The following is a 21233-nucleotide window of genomic DNA, read 5'->3' as shown; positions in this document are numbered from 1 at the left end:
GCTATGCCTTAAACTTTCTCCGATCTCCTTTCTCTGTGTCTGCTCCAAATGTAGACAGCAACTGTCTGGGTAGGACCAGCTTACAAAGAAGCATGGCTTTGTTAAGGAAGTCGTATTCAGGTAAGATTTATTTAAGCAATGTTTTTGAAGGGCATAGATTTGAAAGCTTATCCTGGACATTAACGTCTTGATAGAAATAAACAAAATCGTGCCGGGTCTCTTTCTGTTGAGATCTTTCCTTTCCGGATGGGACAAGGGCTGTTGACTTTCCCCCATACCCCATGATGTTGGGATATTGAGCAGACTCTGAAAAATGCTTCCTTTGTCTGTTTTTTTTTTTTTCTAAGAGAAATGTTAGATATTGTTATACAAGAGTGAATGTGTATATCTGTCTGTGTAAAGTCCTATTTATATTTAGAAAACTGTGACACTAGCGGATTGGAGAGAGATTTCCTCCCTCCAGATTTGCATTTGGTCTGCAGACAGCACAAAACATTAATTTGAATTTCTACAGGAAGAAAAAAAAACAATAAATAGAGTCAGCTTTAAATGCACGTTGCTTTTAGCTGAAGGAAAGGAAAGAAAGAGAAGGCAACATAGAGCGAAGGAAAGGTGGACACAATCACTTTAATTCGGAGAACTGTATTAGGTGTATCTGCAGGGAAATCACAGAAGATAGGCACTTCATAATGCCTGAGCGAAACCGGGGGACTATCTGTCCCTCCATGGCTGCGGCAGATAGGTAATAGAACCAACGCCCAAGAGCCTCGGGCTCACGGAGAAAAACAAGATGACAGAAGGTTGCTGGAGCGGCCAGCTTCGAGCCTCTGCAAATAGCAAGACAGGGATTCTTTGGGATGGTGGGAATCACTCCACTGGATACTGTTCGATGAGAAATGTTAGCACGCAACGGAACGGAAAATGACCTCTTTTCCTGGGGAAACTTTCTGCCAGGTTTCGTATCCTCTGAGCGAAGTAGCCTCATCAAGCAATCGCTTTCATTGAAACCCTCTGCGCTTTCTTTATCATTGAACTCCAGCGGATCCCAGAGAATGCTGACCCCTCTGAGCGTTTAATTTTGCTAGAACGTCTCATTCAGATGAGTGGCTACTCTTTGCAAGTTTTGTTTCTTCGGAATCCTTCCACCTGTCCTGAAACTGCTGGGTGGCTTGTGTTTGTTCATGGAATTAAAGACTATACCTTCAGGGATCATTTCTATGGTTCGTTCTGCGTGGAATTAAATGGGATTCATAGACTTTCCCTTCTGAGTACTTTGCCGCAGCTCCTGAACTACTTGGGGTGATCCCGGAGCGTCCCCAAATGAAGGTTCAGATTGATCTGTCGTGTTGCCTGGGCATTGTTTATTTGCTTGTTTTCAATTGATTTCCCCATGAAAAGGAGGAAAAAACAAACAAACAAACCAGCTCGTTTGAACGGTTAGGGCGTCAGGGGCCATATCAGTGATAAAACTCATAGAATTTGTGAGCTCGGTCCAGAATTTCATTTTTTTTTTTTTATTATTCTCACAATTCACGCCTCTAATAAACCCACCAAATTTTCTTCCCGTCAGATGGGAGACACGTATAACCATCCTTAACCGCTGAGACTACAGACTCTGTGTCCCTTATCTCGGGATACGGTACATGTGGCAGAAACATTTAAAGCCATCGCTCTGCTTATAAAATATTTGCTCCGTAAGCTCTGTGGCACCAGTCATTTTCACCAAGTACTGCGTTGCCGTTGTATCCCATCTATTCATCGGAAGCAATCAGATGGCCATCTAAGCTGTCTGGTGAGATAGAAGCGCGAGCCAACTTTATGCTTACAAAAGACTTCTAGATGGACTGGGGGAACGTTATAAATAGATGTGTCTGTTTTAAATAGAGGTACGTCCGTGGCACACGGAGCCCCCTTGCAGAAATGAATGCAGACTGCAGCGCAGATGGTCAGGGGCTGGGAATGCTTCGGTGTCTCTTTGGGAGGAATACGAAAAGGGCCGGGTGTGATACGGGATGAGCTCTGGGCCCGAGAAAGGTCAGGTCGTCTAGCCCTTTGCCTTTAGATAGGACACACGTCCCCCCCCTCCTCCACAGGCGAGACGGGGTCCCAGGCCCACTGAAGAACTCCTTTCAACAGCCCTCGGGGCAAGAACATTTCCCCCGAGCCCCCCATTCTCCAGTTAAGTCTGGTGCCTCTCATTTGGGCCTCCGGGGAGTTAAGAAGAGGCAGGAACCGTGCTCCGTGTGACCCTTCACAGCCCACAGGCCCCCGTCATCGTGCTTACTGCGGTCGAGGAATCCGAATTTCTTTAGCCTACCCTCTGAGTCCTGCGTGGGAGCCACCCTGTGTTAGCTCAGCCATTTCTTTCTCTCAGCGTTTGTATCCTGGTTGTACCGCCTCCTGCTGGTCCGTGACTCCTCCTTCCGTTTCTCCAGGTCCCTTCGCGTGCTTTTCAGTTTCTGGCTCATTCTAGGCCTTCTCTCCAGTGGCTGTGCCTACACCTGCCTACCAGTCCACACATCCTATCCTAAGTTTCCAAAACTTAGACCAGAGGAAGACAGATCTCCGTCTCCCTGAGAACTAGGGGAAGCAATGTACGTGTTAATGGGTTTCTTACTGGTAGGCGCTTAGGAAATGATCTGTTTATTCATGGTTTTCTTATCAGTGGTTGCTCAGTCGGTATTTCAGGAGATGCAGCTGTGTACTCATAGCCCTTCCTTAGATCACTCACTCCAAACACTGAGGCCCTCTATCACCTGGGGCAGTCTCTCAGGCTGCCTTCTCATAGTAAGCAGTTCTGATGGCCCGCCCCCAGGCCTGGTGCTTAGTAGGTATTCAGTACCTGTCGGGTGCATGAATATATCCACAGCGGTTGCGTAGAACACTCAAAAACAGTTCAGCACGTTTGCTCTGGGCAAACGATGAAACGATCTAGGCTGATCTCATAAAACTGACCGGAAAGACGGTCTTCACGTTGCGTCTTTAGAATGTACAGTGGAAGTCTGTATTTCCCTTGTGCCATTTGCTTTAGAAACGGGAGGTTCTGGAACTGAGAATGCTACTGCAAGCGAAGAGGTCTCTGGTGGTGGGACCACCGGTTCATCCTAGCAGCTCAGCTCTTGGGAACAAAGGAGAGTATCCACAGGAAACCGGTACCTCTTGGGTAGGAAACGGCTGTTAAGTTCCCCTTGGGATGCCAGTTCCATCCAGTTCCATGGGTGGAAGATGAATATAGCATAACTTTCATTTTATCTCCAGCAGTGCCACTGGCCATGGCCTGAAAGTGTAAGTGTATCTCAATCAACAGGACAAGCATATCTTGCTTTATACGATTCAATTCGTTTCCAGAAAATTGGATGTAAATCAAGTCCCATTTGAGATCTGCACGAGGCGCGTTGTAAGGAAAGGAACTTTTTGTGAATGTTTTCGTAAAGGGAAGACTTCTCTAATAGTAGATATATTTAAAGGATTACTCTTTATCCATTTGAAAGCCTGAATTTTTTATACCAGAATGAAAACATGATATCTACATTCTATTCAGAAGGCGTTCTTTGGCCAGGGCTTGCTAAAGTATGTTTTTTTAAGTTTATTTATTTTGAGAGGGGGAGAGGGGCACAAGGACAGGGAGAGAGAGAGAGAGAGAGAGAGAGAGAGAGAGAGAGAGAGAGAATCCCAAGCAGGTTCCACACTGCCAGTGCAGAGCCCGACGTGAGGCTCGAACCCACGAACTGTGAGATCATGACCTGAGCCGAAGCCAAGAGCCAGAGGCTTAACTGACCGAGCCACCCAGGCGCCCCTGAAGTATGTTTTAATAGAACAATGCTTCGTTTGTAAGAATGTGAAAATGGTTACATTTAAGTCTCCTTTGTTTTGTAAGTTTCTGAATAACTCATTAGTGTTTCTTTTATGATTTAGCACATATTATCTGATATGACACCATTGCCTTCTAAAATAGAGTTTTTTTAAAAACCTTATTCAAAAGGAGTTGTAAATAACAGGCGTGATCATTTACACATTTAAAGAGGGCATACACGTGCCTCCTGGACCCAAAACTCTTACTTTATTGCCCATGCCAACTCTCTATGTCTAGTTCAACATGTACCTGCAATGTCCAAATAATGACTCGTTCACAACATACTCCATCCTTTACTGTTTTTATTTTATTTTGTTTTTTGAGAGAGAGAGAGAGAGAGAGAGCAGGGGAGGGGCAGGGTGAGAGAGAGTCCTAAGCAGGCTCCTCACCCAGTGCTGAGTCCGCTGGGGGGCTCAATCTCATGGCCGTGAGATCATGGCCTGAGCCGAAATCAAGAGTCAGATGCTCACCTGACTGAACCACCCAGATGCTCCTTTATTCTGTGTTTAAGGAGTAAGAATTACAATCCACGATCCTTTCCTTGCATGACACGATGGGTGTTACTTAGGCATATACTAGGGCTCCAGACTGCCAAAACACTCCATCCTTCTTTCTAACATTCATTGTCCTGCTTAGGCCTAGCTGCATTGTTGATTAAGAAGGTATTTTCCCAGCTCTAATACCCGCTTATGTAATGGGGTATGGTAAGGTCTCCAGATGCCCTGTTCATCGTGCTCCTTGCCTATATCAAAACCTGTACTGGCTTCACTCTGACATGAGACTTAAATGTGTGTGTCCCCTGAGATGCTTTTCCTGTCCCCTCCGCCAACCAAATAAGATGTTTTTCACCTCTACAACTCTCATAGTACCTGGTGGCTAAACCAATCGTGACACTCATTCTAAACTCCGTATTTTATGAAACTTTGTGCTCATTTTCGCCACTGGATTATAAATTCCTAGCGGGGCAAGGCTCATGGTCAACACTTCTTTTTATCTCCCTAATCAAGATCACAGGGCTAATAACAGCAGTAACTAAAAGTGTTATTTATGTGGGGGGAGAAAAAAAACCCTATTGCTTGGGTGCTGGGACTTCCTTGACTTCATAGTTAACCACCGCTACGGTAGCATGCCAAGACGGAGAACAAAACTAGTCAAGTTCACTACGACTGAGGTAGACTGGAGTGCCTACAAACTATGAAGATTTCCTTTTGCCCCCTTTCATTCATTCAACAAATATGCAATGAGAATGTCCTAAACCACATCACAACCCTGTCCTAGAGACCTTGATACTCCAAAAACAAGGAAAGGTGAGCCCATACAATTTCTTTCAGAATATTTCCTCCCCATAATATTTCGTTCTCCAAAGATGTGATCCACCTGACCCTTGTTCTTGGTCAACAGGTTCTTTGTTCCTCCTCATTGAGAAAAAGAGGCTTAAATAATCACCCTAATTGTTAGACTGCGTGACTGAGTAAAAACAACTGCCATTTGTTAAGCATCGACTAGGGGCTAGTCTCCAGCTTAAATACCATACGGGTATAACTCTAGTTCTTACAACTCTGCAAAGCAGGTGAATACTTCGTCACTTTACTACTGACGGAACTGAGAACTGAGGCCCAGACAGGTTAAACAATGACACAGAGTTCCCCAGTTAATGAACATTGGAGCCAGTCTTTAAAACAGGCCCATATAATGCCATACGATCCCACACAGAATCGATTTTGAGCAAATATTAGTTTGCCGTTTGGCCGATTATTACTGTTCCGATTGCACTATCTTTATATGTTTACAATTCCCGGGAACCTGGGTGGCTCAGTCAGTTGAGTATCCGACTCTTGATTTCAGCTCAGGTCTTGATGGAATCGAGTCCCACGTTGAGCTCAGTGCTGAACGTGGAGCCTGCTTGGGATTCTCTCTCTGCCCCTCTCCCAGCTCGTGCTTTCTTTCTGTCTCTAAAATTAAAAAAAAAATAAGTGAAAATAAAATTCCAGTGGAAGAGGTTGGTAGTCTTTGGTTACTCTCAATCCCAAGCGGGTGTCTTTATGTTCTGATAGCAAACCTCTGAATGTTTGATGCTTAATGGAAGGAAAATTATTGTTTTGATACAACATAACTCACTTGCCTTAAACATTTTTACGTGAATACATATTGACATTCATCTAAATAACAGGAAAATTTAGAATTCAGTTAAAGTCATAGTTCGTGTCAGATGCTTTAAAGTTTTAAGCACCCAGGGCGCCCGGGTGGCTCAGTGGGTTAAGCGTCCGACTTCGGCTCAGGTCATGATCTCGCATTCTGTGAGTTCAAGCCCTGCCTCAGGCTCTGTGCTGACAGCTTGGAGCCTGGAGCCTGCTTCGGATTCTGTGTTCCTCTCTCACTCTGCCGCTCACCTGCTCCTGCTCTCTCTCTCTCTCTCTCTCTCTCTCTCTCTCTCTCTTAGGAATAAATAAGACATTAAAAAAATTTAAAGTTTCAAGCATCCAACTAAAAATGATGTCAACTCTTCTCAATAAAATAAAATAATCTGATTTTATAGACATATGAAAGCTGACTCATAACTTGTGAAAATATCCAAAATCACATTTCAAGCATTAGCTAAAGTGTTGTCTAACTACACTAGTCCTATATGGTAAAATTCTGCTTTCTGGACTGAACATTCTATAACCCAGCTGTTCCCAAACTTTAGTGTGTACCATCAGTTTCCTCCGTGAAACTGGTTAAAATTGGATATCCCTAGCTAATTTGGTTGGAACCCGAGAATCTACATTTTAGCAAGTACTGCATGAGATTCTGGAACAGGAAAACCACACATATGTCACTCAGAGAAATCCTCCTGGAAGTATTCTTCTCCACTAATGACTGTGCTCCCAGTCCTTCCCTTACCAGTATATTCCTTTCAAAGCTTTCTGCTATTTAGGTATAATTTACATACAGTTAGTAGACAGTTTGATGAGTTTGGAAAAAATGCATACACTCACGTAATCTATGTTTAAGATATAGAATTATTTTCATCACCCCAGAAAGTTCTCTATATGCCCGTTCCTAGTCAACACCCCTCTGTTGCCAGAAGCAGCCGCTGAGCTTATTTCTATCCTCATCGGTTCATTTTCCCTCTGTTGGAACTTCACATAAATGGAAACGTTATAGTATAATTATGTTTGTGTGTGTGTGTGTCTGGCTTCTTTCACCCAGAGCAATGTTTTTGAAATTCACCCATGGATCTATATCCGTAAGTCACTCCACTTGTTTACCAGTCATTGACACACCCGAATTGTTTCCAGCTTTTGGCTACACTGAGTAAATCTATAAACAATTTTTACAAATACTTTTGTGGCCATATGTTTTCATTTCTCTTGGACAAGCAGCTGGTAGTGAAATTGTTGGGTCACAAGACTGATGTAAGTTTCATTTTTTTAAGCCTACTGCTAAACAAGTCACGTATTCTTGCTGTGTTATGTGATGATACTACGTTTTGGTCTTAATTTGCATCTGCCTGATGACTAATGATGTTGAGTAGTTTTTCAGGTGCTTTGCGGCGATTGGTAGATCTTTATTGTGTCTGCTCAAGCATTTGGCCTATTTGCGCTGGGTTCTCTGTCTTACTGAGTTGGCCACAACAGCGTCTCACTGTCCTCTTAATGTCTGTAGCATCTCTAGTAATGTCCTCAGTTCCACTTCCTATATTAAGTTTCTAGTTTTCTCTCTTTTGGATGATCTGTATTGCTAGTGGTTTCAAATTTTATTAATTTTTTTCAAAGCATCAACCTTTGGCTTTGCTGATTATCTGTACGTGTTGTCTGCCATTGGTTCCCTTTTTCACTTTATTACATCGTTCCTCCTACTTACTTGGGATTTGGTGACTTCGTCACTTTCTAGTTTCGTGAGGCAGAAATAGAAGACATTTATTTTGTAACTTTCTTCTTTTTGGAGTAAAGGCATTTAAAGCTATACATTTCCCTATAAGATAGCTTTGGATTGATTTCATTTTTTTATGTATCATACTTTAATTGTCATTCAATTCAAAATATTTTCTAACTTCCTTTTGGATTTTTCTTTTACCCATGGCTTAGTTAACATTTTTTAATGTTTATTTATTTTTGAGGGGGGAGGGGCAGGGAGAGGGAGACAATGGATCCGAAGCAGATTCCGCCCTGTTAGCACAGAGCCCGACACGGGGCTCAGTCTCAAGCACTGTGAGATCATAACCTAAGGCAAAGTCATACGCTCAACCGACTGAGCCACCCAGGCACCCCACCCATGACTTTTTAAAATGTGTGATATTTGATTTCCAAATTTGGGGAGATGGTCTATGTGTATTCTTGATGTTGATTTCATACCGGACATTTTTGCAGTCAGATAACATATTCTTTTTGACTTTGATCCTTAGAAATTTATTTAAACTTATATCATGGCTGAGCCTAGAGCCTACTTGGTGAACATTCCAGGTACCCTTGAGGAGAATGTGTTTTCTGCTATTTGGTTAGCGTAGTGTTCCGTAAATTTATATCAGGTCAAATTGATGGATAGTGTTGTTCAAGTCTATAGTCTGAATTTTTGTCTGCATATCCTGTCAATGCCTTAGAGGTGGGTATTGAAACCCCCTACGGTGACTGGGCATTTACCCCCTCTCCTTTTATTAGGAAGTATAAACATAGAGGAGCTCATATTTTTTATAAATTGGGTCATATTTTTTTATATTACACCATCATTGTTAGCCTCAGCATTTGCAGTATGTCTACTTTCCATCTTCTTTGTGTCTTTCCCTTTAAAGTGTGTTTCTGGTATGTATATAAGTGAGACTTGCCTTCCAAGTCCCCAAATTCCACCTTTCATTTAGAGTTTTTACACCATTTGTGTTTAAATCACAATTCTTGATATGTTTGCATTTAACTCTTCCATTTTGGCACTTGGTTTCCATTTGTCCAATATTCTCGGCATGCCCCTGTTCCTCTTTTCTAGCATTTTGGGGGTGACTCGAATCTTTTTTTCGTGTTACATTGCTTGTATTGTTTTTAGCACTCTCCCAAGATTACCATATGCATCATTATCTTTGCTATTTGGAATATATATTCTGTTACTTCGCAAACAAGGTTAGAAATTCGCAACATTATTCTTCCAACTATCCCATTCACGACCTTTGGCATCGTTCTCTCATGTTTTTTTTTTTTTTTTTCTGTATGTGCTATTAAACCCCCTTGTGACTTTATTATTAATTTTACTATGAACAGTCAGTAGTCTTCAATGTGATGCCTCCATAAACACACACGTACTATTTTCTTAATTTCGTTCAATTCAACTTAGTTAACATACAGTGTAGTATTGCTTTCACTATTGCTTTCACGCACTTCTGCTCATTTCTCTCTTTCTTCTCCTCTGGGGACTCTGATTACTCATATCAGATGGGTTGCTGTTGTCTCGCAGATACCACTCTGTTCTAGCTTTGGTTTGGTTTTGTTTTTTGACTCTTTTATTTCATTCTGTTTCTTTTTAGATACTTTCTATTCATGCGTATGCAAGTCACAGATTCCATTCTGGGCTCTATCCAGCTGACTGATAATCCGTTCAAACGAATGCATCGTTTTTATCAGAATCATTTGAGTCTCCATTTGATAATTCCCTCACCTAGGCCATCGCTGAAATTGGTTCTGTTGAGTCTTTATCTCCGAGGAATGTTTTCTCTTTTTGTCCTTTTTTGTAAGTCTTTTGTTTGTTTATAGAACTCCTGTTTGAATAAAAGTCACACCGTATAAAAGAACAGAAACTGAGGTAAATTATATTAATATCCCAAAATGGGAATACCTTTCCTTCTGTGAGGCCACGAGTACTTTGTTCGGGGGTCAATCTATTATTAGACTGATCTGGAGCTCTGCTTCGTTGTTGCTTTAGTTATGTTTAATCCACGACAGGCTTCGCTTTATCTAAGAGCAGGATCATGCCTTTCCTTTTCACGGGGCTTTCAATCCGAGTGGATCATTTGTCTCTGTTCTCCTTCCTTAACCCCATCCTTGTATGGGTGTGGAACCTCCTGGAACCCTGGAGGGAGGGGGTGTTCTCTCTTCAATCTGTTGCCCATCACAGCAGTAGAGGGCCACTGGGTGCTAGCTGGTGTTCTCAGCACATTCGGCACGTGGGGTTCCTCTCAGTTATTATCTGTGCCCTCCCCGCACTGTGCCCCGCAGCCTTCCTGCCCACCCCCAATGGCAGGTGACCACTCCTACTCATTGCACAGCCCAGAGCGGGAAAAGAGCTCTAATTCATGCTTTCTGAGCTTTGCTTTACCATCCTGTCTTTGATTGTAGAAGTAATAGAGCTCACCAGAGTAGTAAAATATCCATCGTGCACGCAATACTCCAAAATTCCGTGCATGCTTCGCTAAGCCATAAGGACCCATGTGGCCTGCTTCAACAGTCTCTAATTAGGAGGTCAGAGTTTTTTCATGGTAAATTTTCAGTGAAACGTCTTTGAAGAGTCAAGGGGCTATGGCTCGAGGGATGGGGTATTTGGGAATGGGAGAAGAGAAAAACATGGTCTCTGTCTACCCACATTTAAATGCGAGATGAGAGATTGACTCCTCTCTGAAATTCTGAAGAACCTGGAGTTATAAACCAGAGCACCAAAACGGGAAAGCTGCAAAACTTGTATCATCCTAGAGTGAAGTATAAGCAATAAGCCACCACATGATGGATTATTGTTCATAAAAGGCTTGTATTTCATATAAATGTGTTCATATTTTACTGAATATAAGGTTCCTCAACAGAGTATGAATTCACACATTTTTCTTCAGTTTTTGCTACATGCAGCTTTGGAAAGGATAATATAATATTAAAATACTGGGTGAGTAAAAGTTACTGTTAGAGTTAAAATATACATTTTCCCATTTGTCTTCATTTCCTATGTGGTGGTATGACCTTGTTGAGCTTGAGAGACTTTTTTTATACAAAATTAAAAGAAGGAGTTATATGCAAGTAATACCCAATGGCAAAAGCTTAAGAATCACAGAACTTGCCTATTTTCCCAATTCTTTGCTGTTCACTGTAATGCCTTCTGGAGCATTCTTTGTGGGCTGTACTTCCAAGCATCTAAAGACAAGGAGATACTCATCATTGGCTTCATTTCACGTCTTACTAGGTACATTTTCATAGTAGATCACCCCCCCCAAAAAAAAATGTATTGGCCTCCCTGATACCCTATGTATTTATAGGGTAACCAAGAAGAATTGTTCTCCCATAGAACTAAATAGGGCGAATTTGCCCCACAGTTATTTCTTCCATGCGTCTCATTGTGTTTCATCATGTAAAAAGCGATGTGATTATGGGCTCTAGTCAAAATGTTATTTTGTTCACTTAGGATTCATTCTCAGGAAGGTTGCGCAGATTTGAATTTCATATGAAAGCTTTCTTTATGTGCTTCAGTAACTCTTTCCCTTTACCTAAGAGAAAAATCTCCTTGTTGGAGGAATCTACAGATCTCTCCAGTGCCTGTGGGACCTGCACCAGCGGCAGGGGGCCTCACTGAAGGCTATTGCTTCCTGTGCCTCATTAACGAGAGGGCTATACATCTTTCCCAGAGACAACGTTGGTGTGGGAATTATCCAACTGCCCCACACATTTGACACCGAATAAAATTTGCCTTCCCCTCCTGCTAGAAAGCCTCCAAGTTAAGAAACAAAACAAAGCGTGGATCTCATTCTTGTGAAGAGGCAGCACAGTAGAGTGGACAGAACACAGATCGTGGAGACAGACGGTAGCCCTCCCTTGCCCTGTGAGGTTGGACAAAGTCCTTAGTCTTTCTGAACATCACTGTGCACGTTTGTAAAGCTCGAGGTAAGCAGAATACTTTCCTTGCAGGGTTGTCATAAGAATTAGAGCTAAGGTTTGTGATCGTCTGGCAGCAGAATGAGCATAGTGTGAAAAGCAGGGACTCTGGAACCAGACTGTGTGGGTCCAAATCCCGCCTCTCGTGTGGACCAGTATAGTTTATTGTGTGTGTACTTACGCCAAGTACATGCTAAGCTCTTTATAACCATTAACTCATTTAGTTCTCACTATTACCGCAGGAGAGAAGTACCATAGTTATTTTCATCTTACGGTTGAGGAAACTAAGGAACAGAGAGGTTACTTGGCATTCTAAGGTCACACATCTCACATGCTATGGAATCAAGTCTTCCAGTTGCAGAGCCCATGCTGTTACCCACTCTGCCGCGCGGACCGCTGGCTTCCTGGGCCTTCTGACTTTTTCAGTTTGACAGAATAGCTGAATGCAGTGGACAAATGATTCTATGGCTGTGTGATAAACTCCCGTGACCATCCTTTTCTCGTTAGTTATGGATGAGTTAAATTCAAAGGGGTTTTGTGTGCATAGGTCTCATATTTTATAAATGAGGAAATAGAAGCCCAAAGTATAGATAGAGTTTTCCTAAAGTCCCAAGATTAGTTAGTAGGAGAACCAAGACTCAAACCTAGGATTCTTGTTGCCGTCAGCCCATTAAGCCCAGAGTCGTGTGTGTGTGTGTGTGTGTGTGTGTGTGTGTGTGTGTGTGTTTCAGTGAACTCGATCCCCAATGTGGGGCTCGAACTCATGGCCCCGAGATCAATAGTTGTATGCTCCACTGACTGAGCCAGCCAGGGACCCCTCAGGCCTATAGTTTGAAAAGTGGAAATGACCATTTACCTTGGACACAACTAAATACTGTTTTATTAAGTTTATTTATTTTTGAGAGAGAGAGAGAGAGAGAGAGAGAGAGCACAAGCAGGGGAGGGGCAGAGAGAGAGAGGGAGGCACAGAATCCAAAGCAGGCTCCAGGCTCTGGGCTGTCAGCACAGAGCCGGGATGTGGGGCTCGAACTCACGGACCCATGAGATCGTGACCTGAGCCGAAGTCAGACATTCAGCCGACTGAGCCACCCAGGCGCGCCCAAATACTGGTTCTAATTACTATGTGCAAACCCATAACAAAAGTTACCTTAATACAATGCCCAGTCTTTGCTTTTGCAAATGCAAAGTCATGCTCTGTCCATTACTAATAATATCAATAGTTTTGCAGGGAGGAGAAAAGGAGCTTCAAGCTTCCTGGGCGTGTAAAAGTAAATATCAGTGGAAATGTTTGCCAAATATCCCTAGTTAGGGAAGAAGCCATTATATTATCAATATTCTTTGCCCTAAATGGCATTTCCTCTGCTGCAGTCACAAACGCCATCCAAGCTGGCTCCTCTGAAGAGGTAAAGACTTGAAATTCGTAAGGCCTGGTGCTGGCAGTCTTAAAGCTGAGAAATCTCACAGTATAGCTTAGGTAAGAACAAGGAAGACCCACATAAAGGAGCTGACCTTGACCTGTGTCAACGTCTTGTGCGCTGGTTGTTGGATTCAAAGAGCCGTATCTCCTGGTGAATGACCAGATCGCGGGCTTCGCTAGTCTTCACCTGTTGCTTTGCTGTTAGCAGTGACAGAAGATGGACACGACAGTGTCAGGACCATCCCCTGAAGTCAGGAAATTATAAAATCGGGACCTTGGGGCGCCTGGGTGGCGCAGTCGGTTAAGCGTCCGACTTCAGCCAGGTCACGATCTCGCGGTCCGTGAGTTCGAGCCCCGCGTCGGGCTCTGGGCTGATGGCTCCGAGCCTGGAGCCTGTTTCCGATTCTGTGTCTCCCTCTCTCTCTGCCCCTCCCCCGTTCATGCTCTGTCTCTCTCTGTCCCAAAAATAAATAAACGTTGAAAAAAAAAAATTTAAAATCGGGACCAAAGAGTGAGCGGAAAACAGGTCTTATTTTCGACACATCTTTTCCAACCACGTCAGATTCCATTACTTACTATCCCATAGTTTAGATAAAGTGGAAAACTCTTTTCTGACCAGAAGGCCTCTGAGTCGATTTCCAGATCCAGGTGAGAAGCAAACCACACCACAAGGTTACAAAACATATTGAACCATTACTCACGAGTGCGAGAAACCAAAGCAAGACGTGATGGGCAAGACGAACGAAACTCACGCTATGTTTTAATAAACCTTAACACTTTTGGAATGAGTTTGGGTTTACAGAAAAGCTGCAAAGGCAGTACAGGGAGTTCTCCTATATCCTTCATCCAGTTTTCTGTCATGTCAACATCTTATTACTGTCAAACCCTGGACTTTATTCGGATTTCACCCGTTTTTCCACTAATGCTCTTGTTACCTTCCAGGGTCCCGTCCAGGATATCATATCTTACTCTCCTCTGGTCTGTGACAGTCTCGTGGTGCCTTAGTTTTTAGCTCGGACTGTTTTGACAGTAGCTCTGCATAGCTCATGTGTCCCAAAGATGAGACCACTGACCGTTCTAGCAACTCACCTAGTTTACAAATTCTGGTCTGAATTTGGAAGGACCGTACTTACCAAGTGCTGCCTTAAAACACTTGATGGGTTGAGGGTCCGATTCTTGGTTTGGGCTCAGGTCATGATCTCATGGTGCGTGGGATTGAGCCCCGCATTGGGGCCTGCTCTGTGCTGGCAGCATGGAGCCTGCTTAGGATTCTCTCTGTCTCTCTCTTTCTCTCTCCCTCCCCTGCTCATGCACACACGTTTTCTCTCTCTCTCTCTCTCTCTCTCAAAATAAATGAACATTAGAAAAAAAAAAACCATTATGACCAACCCCAGCCCCTAGAACCCTGTAATTGCTCTTTGCCAACTTTCCTCGTTTGAGCCACCGCTGAGACTCTATCAAGGGGGTGCTTTCTCTTTTTTGAAGTTTATTTATTTACTTTGAGAGAAAAGAGAGAGTGGGAGTGGGGGAGGGGCAGAGAAAGAGGGAGAGAGAAAATCCCAAGTAGGCTCCATGCTGTCAGTGCAGAGCCCGATGTGGGACTTGATCTCATGAACCATGAGATCATGACCTGAGCCTAAATCAAGAGTCGGACACTTAGACTGACCCAAGGGCATAGTTTCTTTTTCTAAGCATGTTTCACACACTCAGCTTTTAATGACCAACATGTTTCTCCGATGGCCTTTGTGTTGGGTCTTTGACCGAGGGGTCCATAATGATTCAAATCATTCGCTTTATCTGAGAATCTCTTCTGTAATGTCCAATAAGTGTTTACCAGGTCTTTGTGAACCCCACAGCCCCTATATGAACACTTCTGATCACAGGGCACTGATTATCTCCCAAGATAATCCATCCTATCCATTTCTGGACAGCCCTGATTGTTAGCAATGGCTTCGTCAAACTGAGCCTTAATCCGTTTCCTTGCAGCTTGTCTTTATCAGCCCTGTTTCTGTCCTCTAGACAATCAAGATATTGGATGGGAAGTAAGGTCCAGCTACGGCCCCACTCCAGTGGTGTGGAAAGAGTCAGACACACTTGGGAGGTCCAGCTTTGTTGGGACAGTATCCCTTGATGTGTCTCAATTTAAGCCTGTGACTCACCCTCTCTTCTCCTGGCCTCCTAGGATTATTGTGAAAACAAGATGAAATAACACCTCCGAAAGTACCTGGCACCCTTCCAGGCACAGAGAAGACTCTTCATAAATGATAGTTGGTTGGAGTGCTCAACTCCTGAATACCCGGAACGAACCGTTCCATTTGTGTTGTTTTGTATCATCCTATTCTTTCCTCTTCCTCCCAGCAGTGCATTCTAACTTCCCTTGCTCATTAGCTAATTTCCCAAAAGATATAATTTTATTTTTCTGTTGACCTTTTCCCCCCACCCTCAAGGTTTAATTAAGCTGTTACTGAACAGAACTGAAGTGTTAAATGACCTGAGAGGATCAGTTCCCAGCCTTCATGAATCCCATACATGAGATTAGTCATGAGATTAGTCATGGTAGTGGATGGGAGGGATTAGCAAGTACCCTTGCTAATGGACAGAATGTGCGAACGAGTCCCCAGCTCGTGGCATTGATCAAAATCTCTATGGCAACACCAGACCTAGCTATCTACTCGTGGAGAAATGATCTGAAAGTTGCAAAGTATGACAGAAATCATTGCAATGAGCATCGGGGGGCGGGGGGGGGGGAACTAAGAAGTGTTCCCTTCTTGAAGAAATTCATGGAACTTTCTCTAAGTTTAGTAGTATCTTTACTTTCCCCGAGCCTCTATCGCTGGAATGCTAATTGGCAATGATCTAAACAGCAAAAAAGCAACCATGAGTATAGAAGACCAGAAATGATCCACAAAATACATAATCCATGTATTTGACTAAACAACTATAAATTTGGGATTGTTTGCATGTTTGTGCACAGCAGAATTATCTAGATTAGTGTCCCAGTTCCACCACTCATTAGCTGTGTGACCTTAGGCGAACTATTAACCTCAGTATACCTCATTGTCCTCCTCTATAACCTGGGGATAATAATAGTCCCTATCTCGTAGGTTTGTCATAAGAATTGGATGAGTTAATATATGTAAAGTGTTTAAAACAGCGCCTGGCCCAGAGTAAATGCTCAAACCGTGTTGGTTGTTATTATTCTCACTCTCTCATCATGGTTATTATTCCTGCTAGTTGGTCATGATTCTGCAATAGAGACTATCTTTCAATTTTATATCTTGTGAAGAAAATACAGGGCGAGAAAGGTTATATTTTCCATTTTCTAATTTTGTTTGTGCTGGGAAAGAGTCTTGGAAATGTCAGCAGTGGAGAGGCTTCACAGGCATTATCATTTTCAATTTCAGTAAAACACTTAGGAAAATGGTATCTGTGATTCTGGTTGAGGCACAGGCTCCCCAGTAAAGCCACATTATTATTTAAACTCTCATCAAAAAATCTAGGAGCAGGTGGATGTCTATAAAACATGATGCGATCAAAATGGAATTCGCTTACCTCGGAAACCGAGTCACCTCTTGATCTAATTAATATTTTGTATGTATACGTGGCTCTGAAAAACAAACCCAGGCCCCTGAACCTTCACGGACCAATTTTCTTTGTGGTCTCAGCTCATTTCACCTTGCCTCTGTCTGTTGCTTGATGTAGGTTTCCAGTCCAGGCAAAATAATTGCAGCGATTCAAGTTAGGTTTTAATTTTCGGTGCTGACATTTGATGGGAGAGTATTCCGATCGATACTAGGCCACTTGCTTTGTGAAGTCAAAATAGTTGCTGCTTTTTTTTTTTTTTAATGCCAACAAAACTCCTGCCAATCACCACCCAGTGGTTCAAAAGCTCCTGGAAGCAGCCTAATGAGACCTTGGGCTTGAAACCCTGCTGGCCTTCTCTAGTGTCTGACTCTTCTCTCTTCAGGCCGATGCCCTCTTCCTTGCTTTCCAACCTTATTTTCCTGTACACCTTTTTGTAAGCAGCCACAATCCTTCTTTGGAATGAGGTAGGGGATAAACTGATCGGTACAGAAATTCGTCGTGTGATGGGAGGCAAACCATGAGCTGTTGGTGAAAAACAGTTTTCTTATCTGTAAACTGTGTGCAGGTGAAACCTTCTCTGGCTACCTCACTGGTTCTCCTGCAAATCACAGAAGACAATGGCTATGAGAGGGTCCTGTCAAACCTTAAAGTGCTGTAGACCTCTAAGGAATTATTTTACTGACGAAACTAGGGGCCAATCTAATGACTAACCTGATGTAACTTTCCCTTTCTCCAGGATGCAGTAGGTCCCCCTGCTTCTAGTTCAATGACCCAACTATTTGGTTCTGTTTGTAACTAAAACATGGCCCCACTCGACCATGAGTTGTACATGAACCTGCTCTTATCGAAATAGACCTGGCCTGCGTGTCTTTGCTCCAGGTGCCTACGATCTGCTTTCTAACCAGAGAAGGACGAGTTGGCCAACTCGTTTATCCACGAAGCCGCCATTTATTGAGTCCCTCCTCTGTCTGCACATGAGGATACAAAGATGAAGTCCCAGTCCCTGCCTCGGGGAGCTTACCGTTTGGTTTGCGTGACAGACAGGCAGACAGAAATAGATCTCATCGGCGCCATAGTAGCTATCTACATAGGATGCTGTGGAGCAGAGAAGTGGAAAGTGTCTTTACTCGGGGATGGTTGGGGAAGATTTCCTAGAGGAGATGATGCCACAGATAGATCTTAAAGAGTTTGCCGAGCAAGAGGGAACAGAATTTTCACAGGTACAGTAGTTGGAGCGGCTAAAGGGCTGGATGGGGGTGCTTGGGGAAAGGTAAGTACTTTGGCGCGTCTGAAATACGGTGTGTCTGAGGCAGGATGTAAGGGTGACAGGGCAGTCCGGGGCCAGGTAACGGAGGGCTTGTAAGTGGAGGGCCGCTGAGACTTGTGAACAGGTCCTGGCAGGATCAGACTTGTCCGTTAGAATCGTCGCAGCGAGCACAGCAGTTTGATCACAGGCCACAGAGGAGGCTGTGGTAAAATTCAGGCAAGAAAGGCAATGGGCCTAGGTGAAACTTTTAACAATAGGGATTAAGAAAACACCGTAGGAAGGTAGGACCTGCCGTACTTGGTTACTCTTTGGAAGTGAGGTTGGGAAAGGAAGAATTCAGGCTAACACCCGAGTCTCTGGCTTGGGTGAGACGGTGAATGAATCCAGAAAGGGGTAGGATGTAAGCAACAAACTTAATGGCCACATGGAATAAGAGAGGAGGAATCCGTTTTGCGAGATGAGGTCTGTTTAGGATTGGCTCGGGATTCTGAGGTCCTGAGTGCCACTGGGGTGGAACTATCCATATATGGAGCTCAGAGGAGCTGTCCGAGCCCGTGAAAGGGTCGGGAAAGAAAGAGCTTCCTCAACCCTCCTAGGGTCCCTGGCTGGCTCTGAAAATTAGACAAAAGACAAATTAACAAGAAAGAACATGCAGAATAATTTCATGAAAAGTGTTACGTAACTGCCTTCAAAATGAAATGAAGGCCCAAGGAAACAATTAGACCCGAGTTATCTTCGCACTGGGTTTGATGAAGAAAGGGCTGTCGTGTAGACGTATGCTAGGCCAAGGAGTATAAGGTAAGTGTGGGAAACCAGGGGAAGCTTAGCAAGGCCTGTCAGGATTCTTCTTGGTGTCCCTTTGTCTTCGGAGATATGATGCTTTTTTCCTGGGGGGGTACGAGGAGGTCGCTGCTCCCATGAAGGGTTCATAGCCTGTTTCAGGGGAGAAAGGAAGAGGAAAGGTCACCTTTCTGCTTTGGCCTTTTTCTCGAACTCCTTTAGTTTCAAATATTCATTATGCCCAAGGGCCATATTTTGGGGTCGCATGGCCTGAACCCCGTCAAAAGCAGTGGAGATTTTTAGAATTGTTATAGTAGAAAAGGTAGTCATTTCCTGCACTATTCATCCCCTTTTAGAGGCCTTTCCCAACCTCCCTATCTCAAGTAGCTTCTTCCGTGTTACTCTTTTTTTTTTTAATGTTTATTTATTTATTTTGAGAGAGAGAGATTGGGGAAGGGGCAGAGAGAGGGAGAGAGAGAATCCCAAGCAGGCTCCGCACTGCCAGAGCAGAGCCCGATGTGGGGCTTGATCCCACGAACAGTGAGATCACGACCTGAGCTGAGAAATCAAGAGTTGGACACTTCACCAACTGAGTGACCCAGGTGCCCCTTCCATATTACTCTTGAGTAGCATTCTGTCCTTTTGTTTTATAGCAGCGATCACAATTTATGAGCCCATATTTATGTGTCAGTGTTTACTATCTGACTCTTCCTTAAACTGTAATTTCCACGTGAGCAGAATCATATCTGCCTTGTTCCCTGCTGAATACCTACAACTCAGACTGGCACAGAGCAAATGATCAAAGAACATTTGTTGAATGGATGAATGCGGAGTCAATACCTACAAAAGGAAGAATAAGGGAGAAAATGAGAGGGCAAAGGGCAGAATCCTAAGGAGCTCAAATGGTCAGTAAGACGAAAAGAAGACCAAGAGAAGGTGCGGTCAAATATGGGTAGGAAGAAAATCAGAACATACTCTGGGAGAAGTCCATGGAAAAGTGTCAAGAAGATAATGGTCAATAGGGTCAAATGCTGGGGCGTCTGGGTGGCTCAGTCAGTAAAGCCTCCGACTTCGGCTCAGGTCATGATCTCACTGCTGGTAAGTTCGAGCCCCGTGTTGGGCTCTGTGCTGATGGCTCATAGCCTGGAGCCTGCTTCCGATTCTGTGTCCCGCTCTTGCTCTGCCCCTCCCCTGCTCATGCTCTGTCTGTCTGTCTCTCTCTCTCTCTCAAGAATAAATGAAACATTAAAAAAATAGGTTTAAAAATTTTTTTTTAATTGTCAAATGCTACTGAAAGGTTGTGTAATGACTGAGAAGGAATCACTTAATGTGACAATAAGGTTATTGATCATCTCAGTAAAAGCAATTTCAGTGTCATAGTGGAAGTAGGTTGAATAGGCACTTCTAGTCACTATGTTGAACTAAGGTACGGCAGAAACCGCTATCCTTCCGTAAAAACATAGACATAGTGGATAAAATATTACCTTAAGTCGGAGAATACACGCAAAGAAAACAAAAGCCAAAGAGGGAAATTTTCAGGTGATAGAGACGAAGCGCCTATTTAAAGCCAAAGCACAGTGCCACAGTTGGAACTACATAGCCCTCAAGAATATCAGAACCGGGCGCCTGGGTGGCTGCGTCGGTTGAGCATCCAATTCTTGATTTTGGCTCAAGTCGTGATCTCGGGGTCATGAGATCGAGCCCCATGTCAGACTCTGGGCTGGGTGTGGAGCCTGCTTGGGATTCTCTCTCTGCCCCTCCCCCCTCCACTCATCCCTCCCCCCTAGCATCCCAGATATAAGCACAGTGTTCATTCTGGGCCTAGGGCGCACCTGGAACCCCACATCTCAATTTGTGCTAAAAAGCGGGAAATTAAAATAAAAAACTGACCTGCCTCCAGTGGGATGCCCGAGTGCTGGCAGAGAAAGAACATGGAACTGTAGACATAGATAACTCTACTATCCAGTGTTCAAGTAGCGCTTCTACAGAAGACAACTGTTAATGCTAAAGGTGAGCCCACAGTCAAGTTTACAGAGCAACAAGAGAAATAATCCACTGCAGGGGGAGTCAGCAGCGACAGTCAACATGGTAATCCATGTTCCAGAAAAGTAGTATCAGAAGACAACATCAAAGAGACCTGCAAAACGTTCAGTAAGATAAAGGAAGAAATAGAATCCATAAGGCACGAACAACACGTTGCAAAAAGAATAGCAGACCTATTAGAAAAGACGAAACAGAAATTGTAAAAATTATATATACGTATATATACACACATATATGTATATAATTGTTTTCAACTAGTAACTTCTATTTTTCTTGTTTTTTTAAATTTTTATATTAATTCTAGTCAGTTAACAGACAGTGCAATATTGGTTTCAGGAGCAAAATTCGGCGATTCGTCACTTACGTGCAACACCGAGCGCCCCTCATAACAAGTGCCTTCCTTAATACCCGTCACCCATCTAGCCCATCCCCCACCCACCTCCCTCCATCAACCCTCAGTTTGTTCTCTATCAT

General features: G+C 43.5%; 1 protein-coding gene across 2 annotated transcripts in view; it reads left to right on the top strand.

Moving 5' to 3' along the window:
- The window catches only part of FGF13 (fibroblast growth factor 13), a 189728-nt gene that overhangs the window by 83815 nt on the left and 84680 nt on the right, over positions 1–21233 (top strand). Inside the window, exon 1 of one of the 2 annotated variants that reach the window (XM_040468592.1) lies at positions 46–120. The exons of the other annotated variant lie outside the window; for it this stretch is intronic. Within the exon in view, the coding sequence (XP_040324526.1) occupies positions 93–120 (28 nt within the window). The 5' untranslated portion in view covers positions 46–92. Of the gene's footprint in view, positions 1–45; positions 121–21233 lie in introns of those variants that run through there. 2 annotated transcript variants of the gene reach the window in all.

Source organism: Herpailurus yagouaroundi, unplaced genomic scaffold (genome assembly GCF_014898765.1).
Source record: "Herpailurus yagouaroundi ecotype Mexico unplaced genomic scaffold, PumYag 67702, whole genome shotgun sequence".
Classification (NCBI taxonomy): domain Eukaryota; kingdom Metazoa; phylum Chordata; class Mammalia; order Carnivora; family Felidae; genus Herpailurus; species Herpailurus yagouaroundi.
The sequence above is the reverse complement of the archived record's forward strand: the minus strand, read 5'-3'. Positions and strand labels throughout refer to the sequence as shown.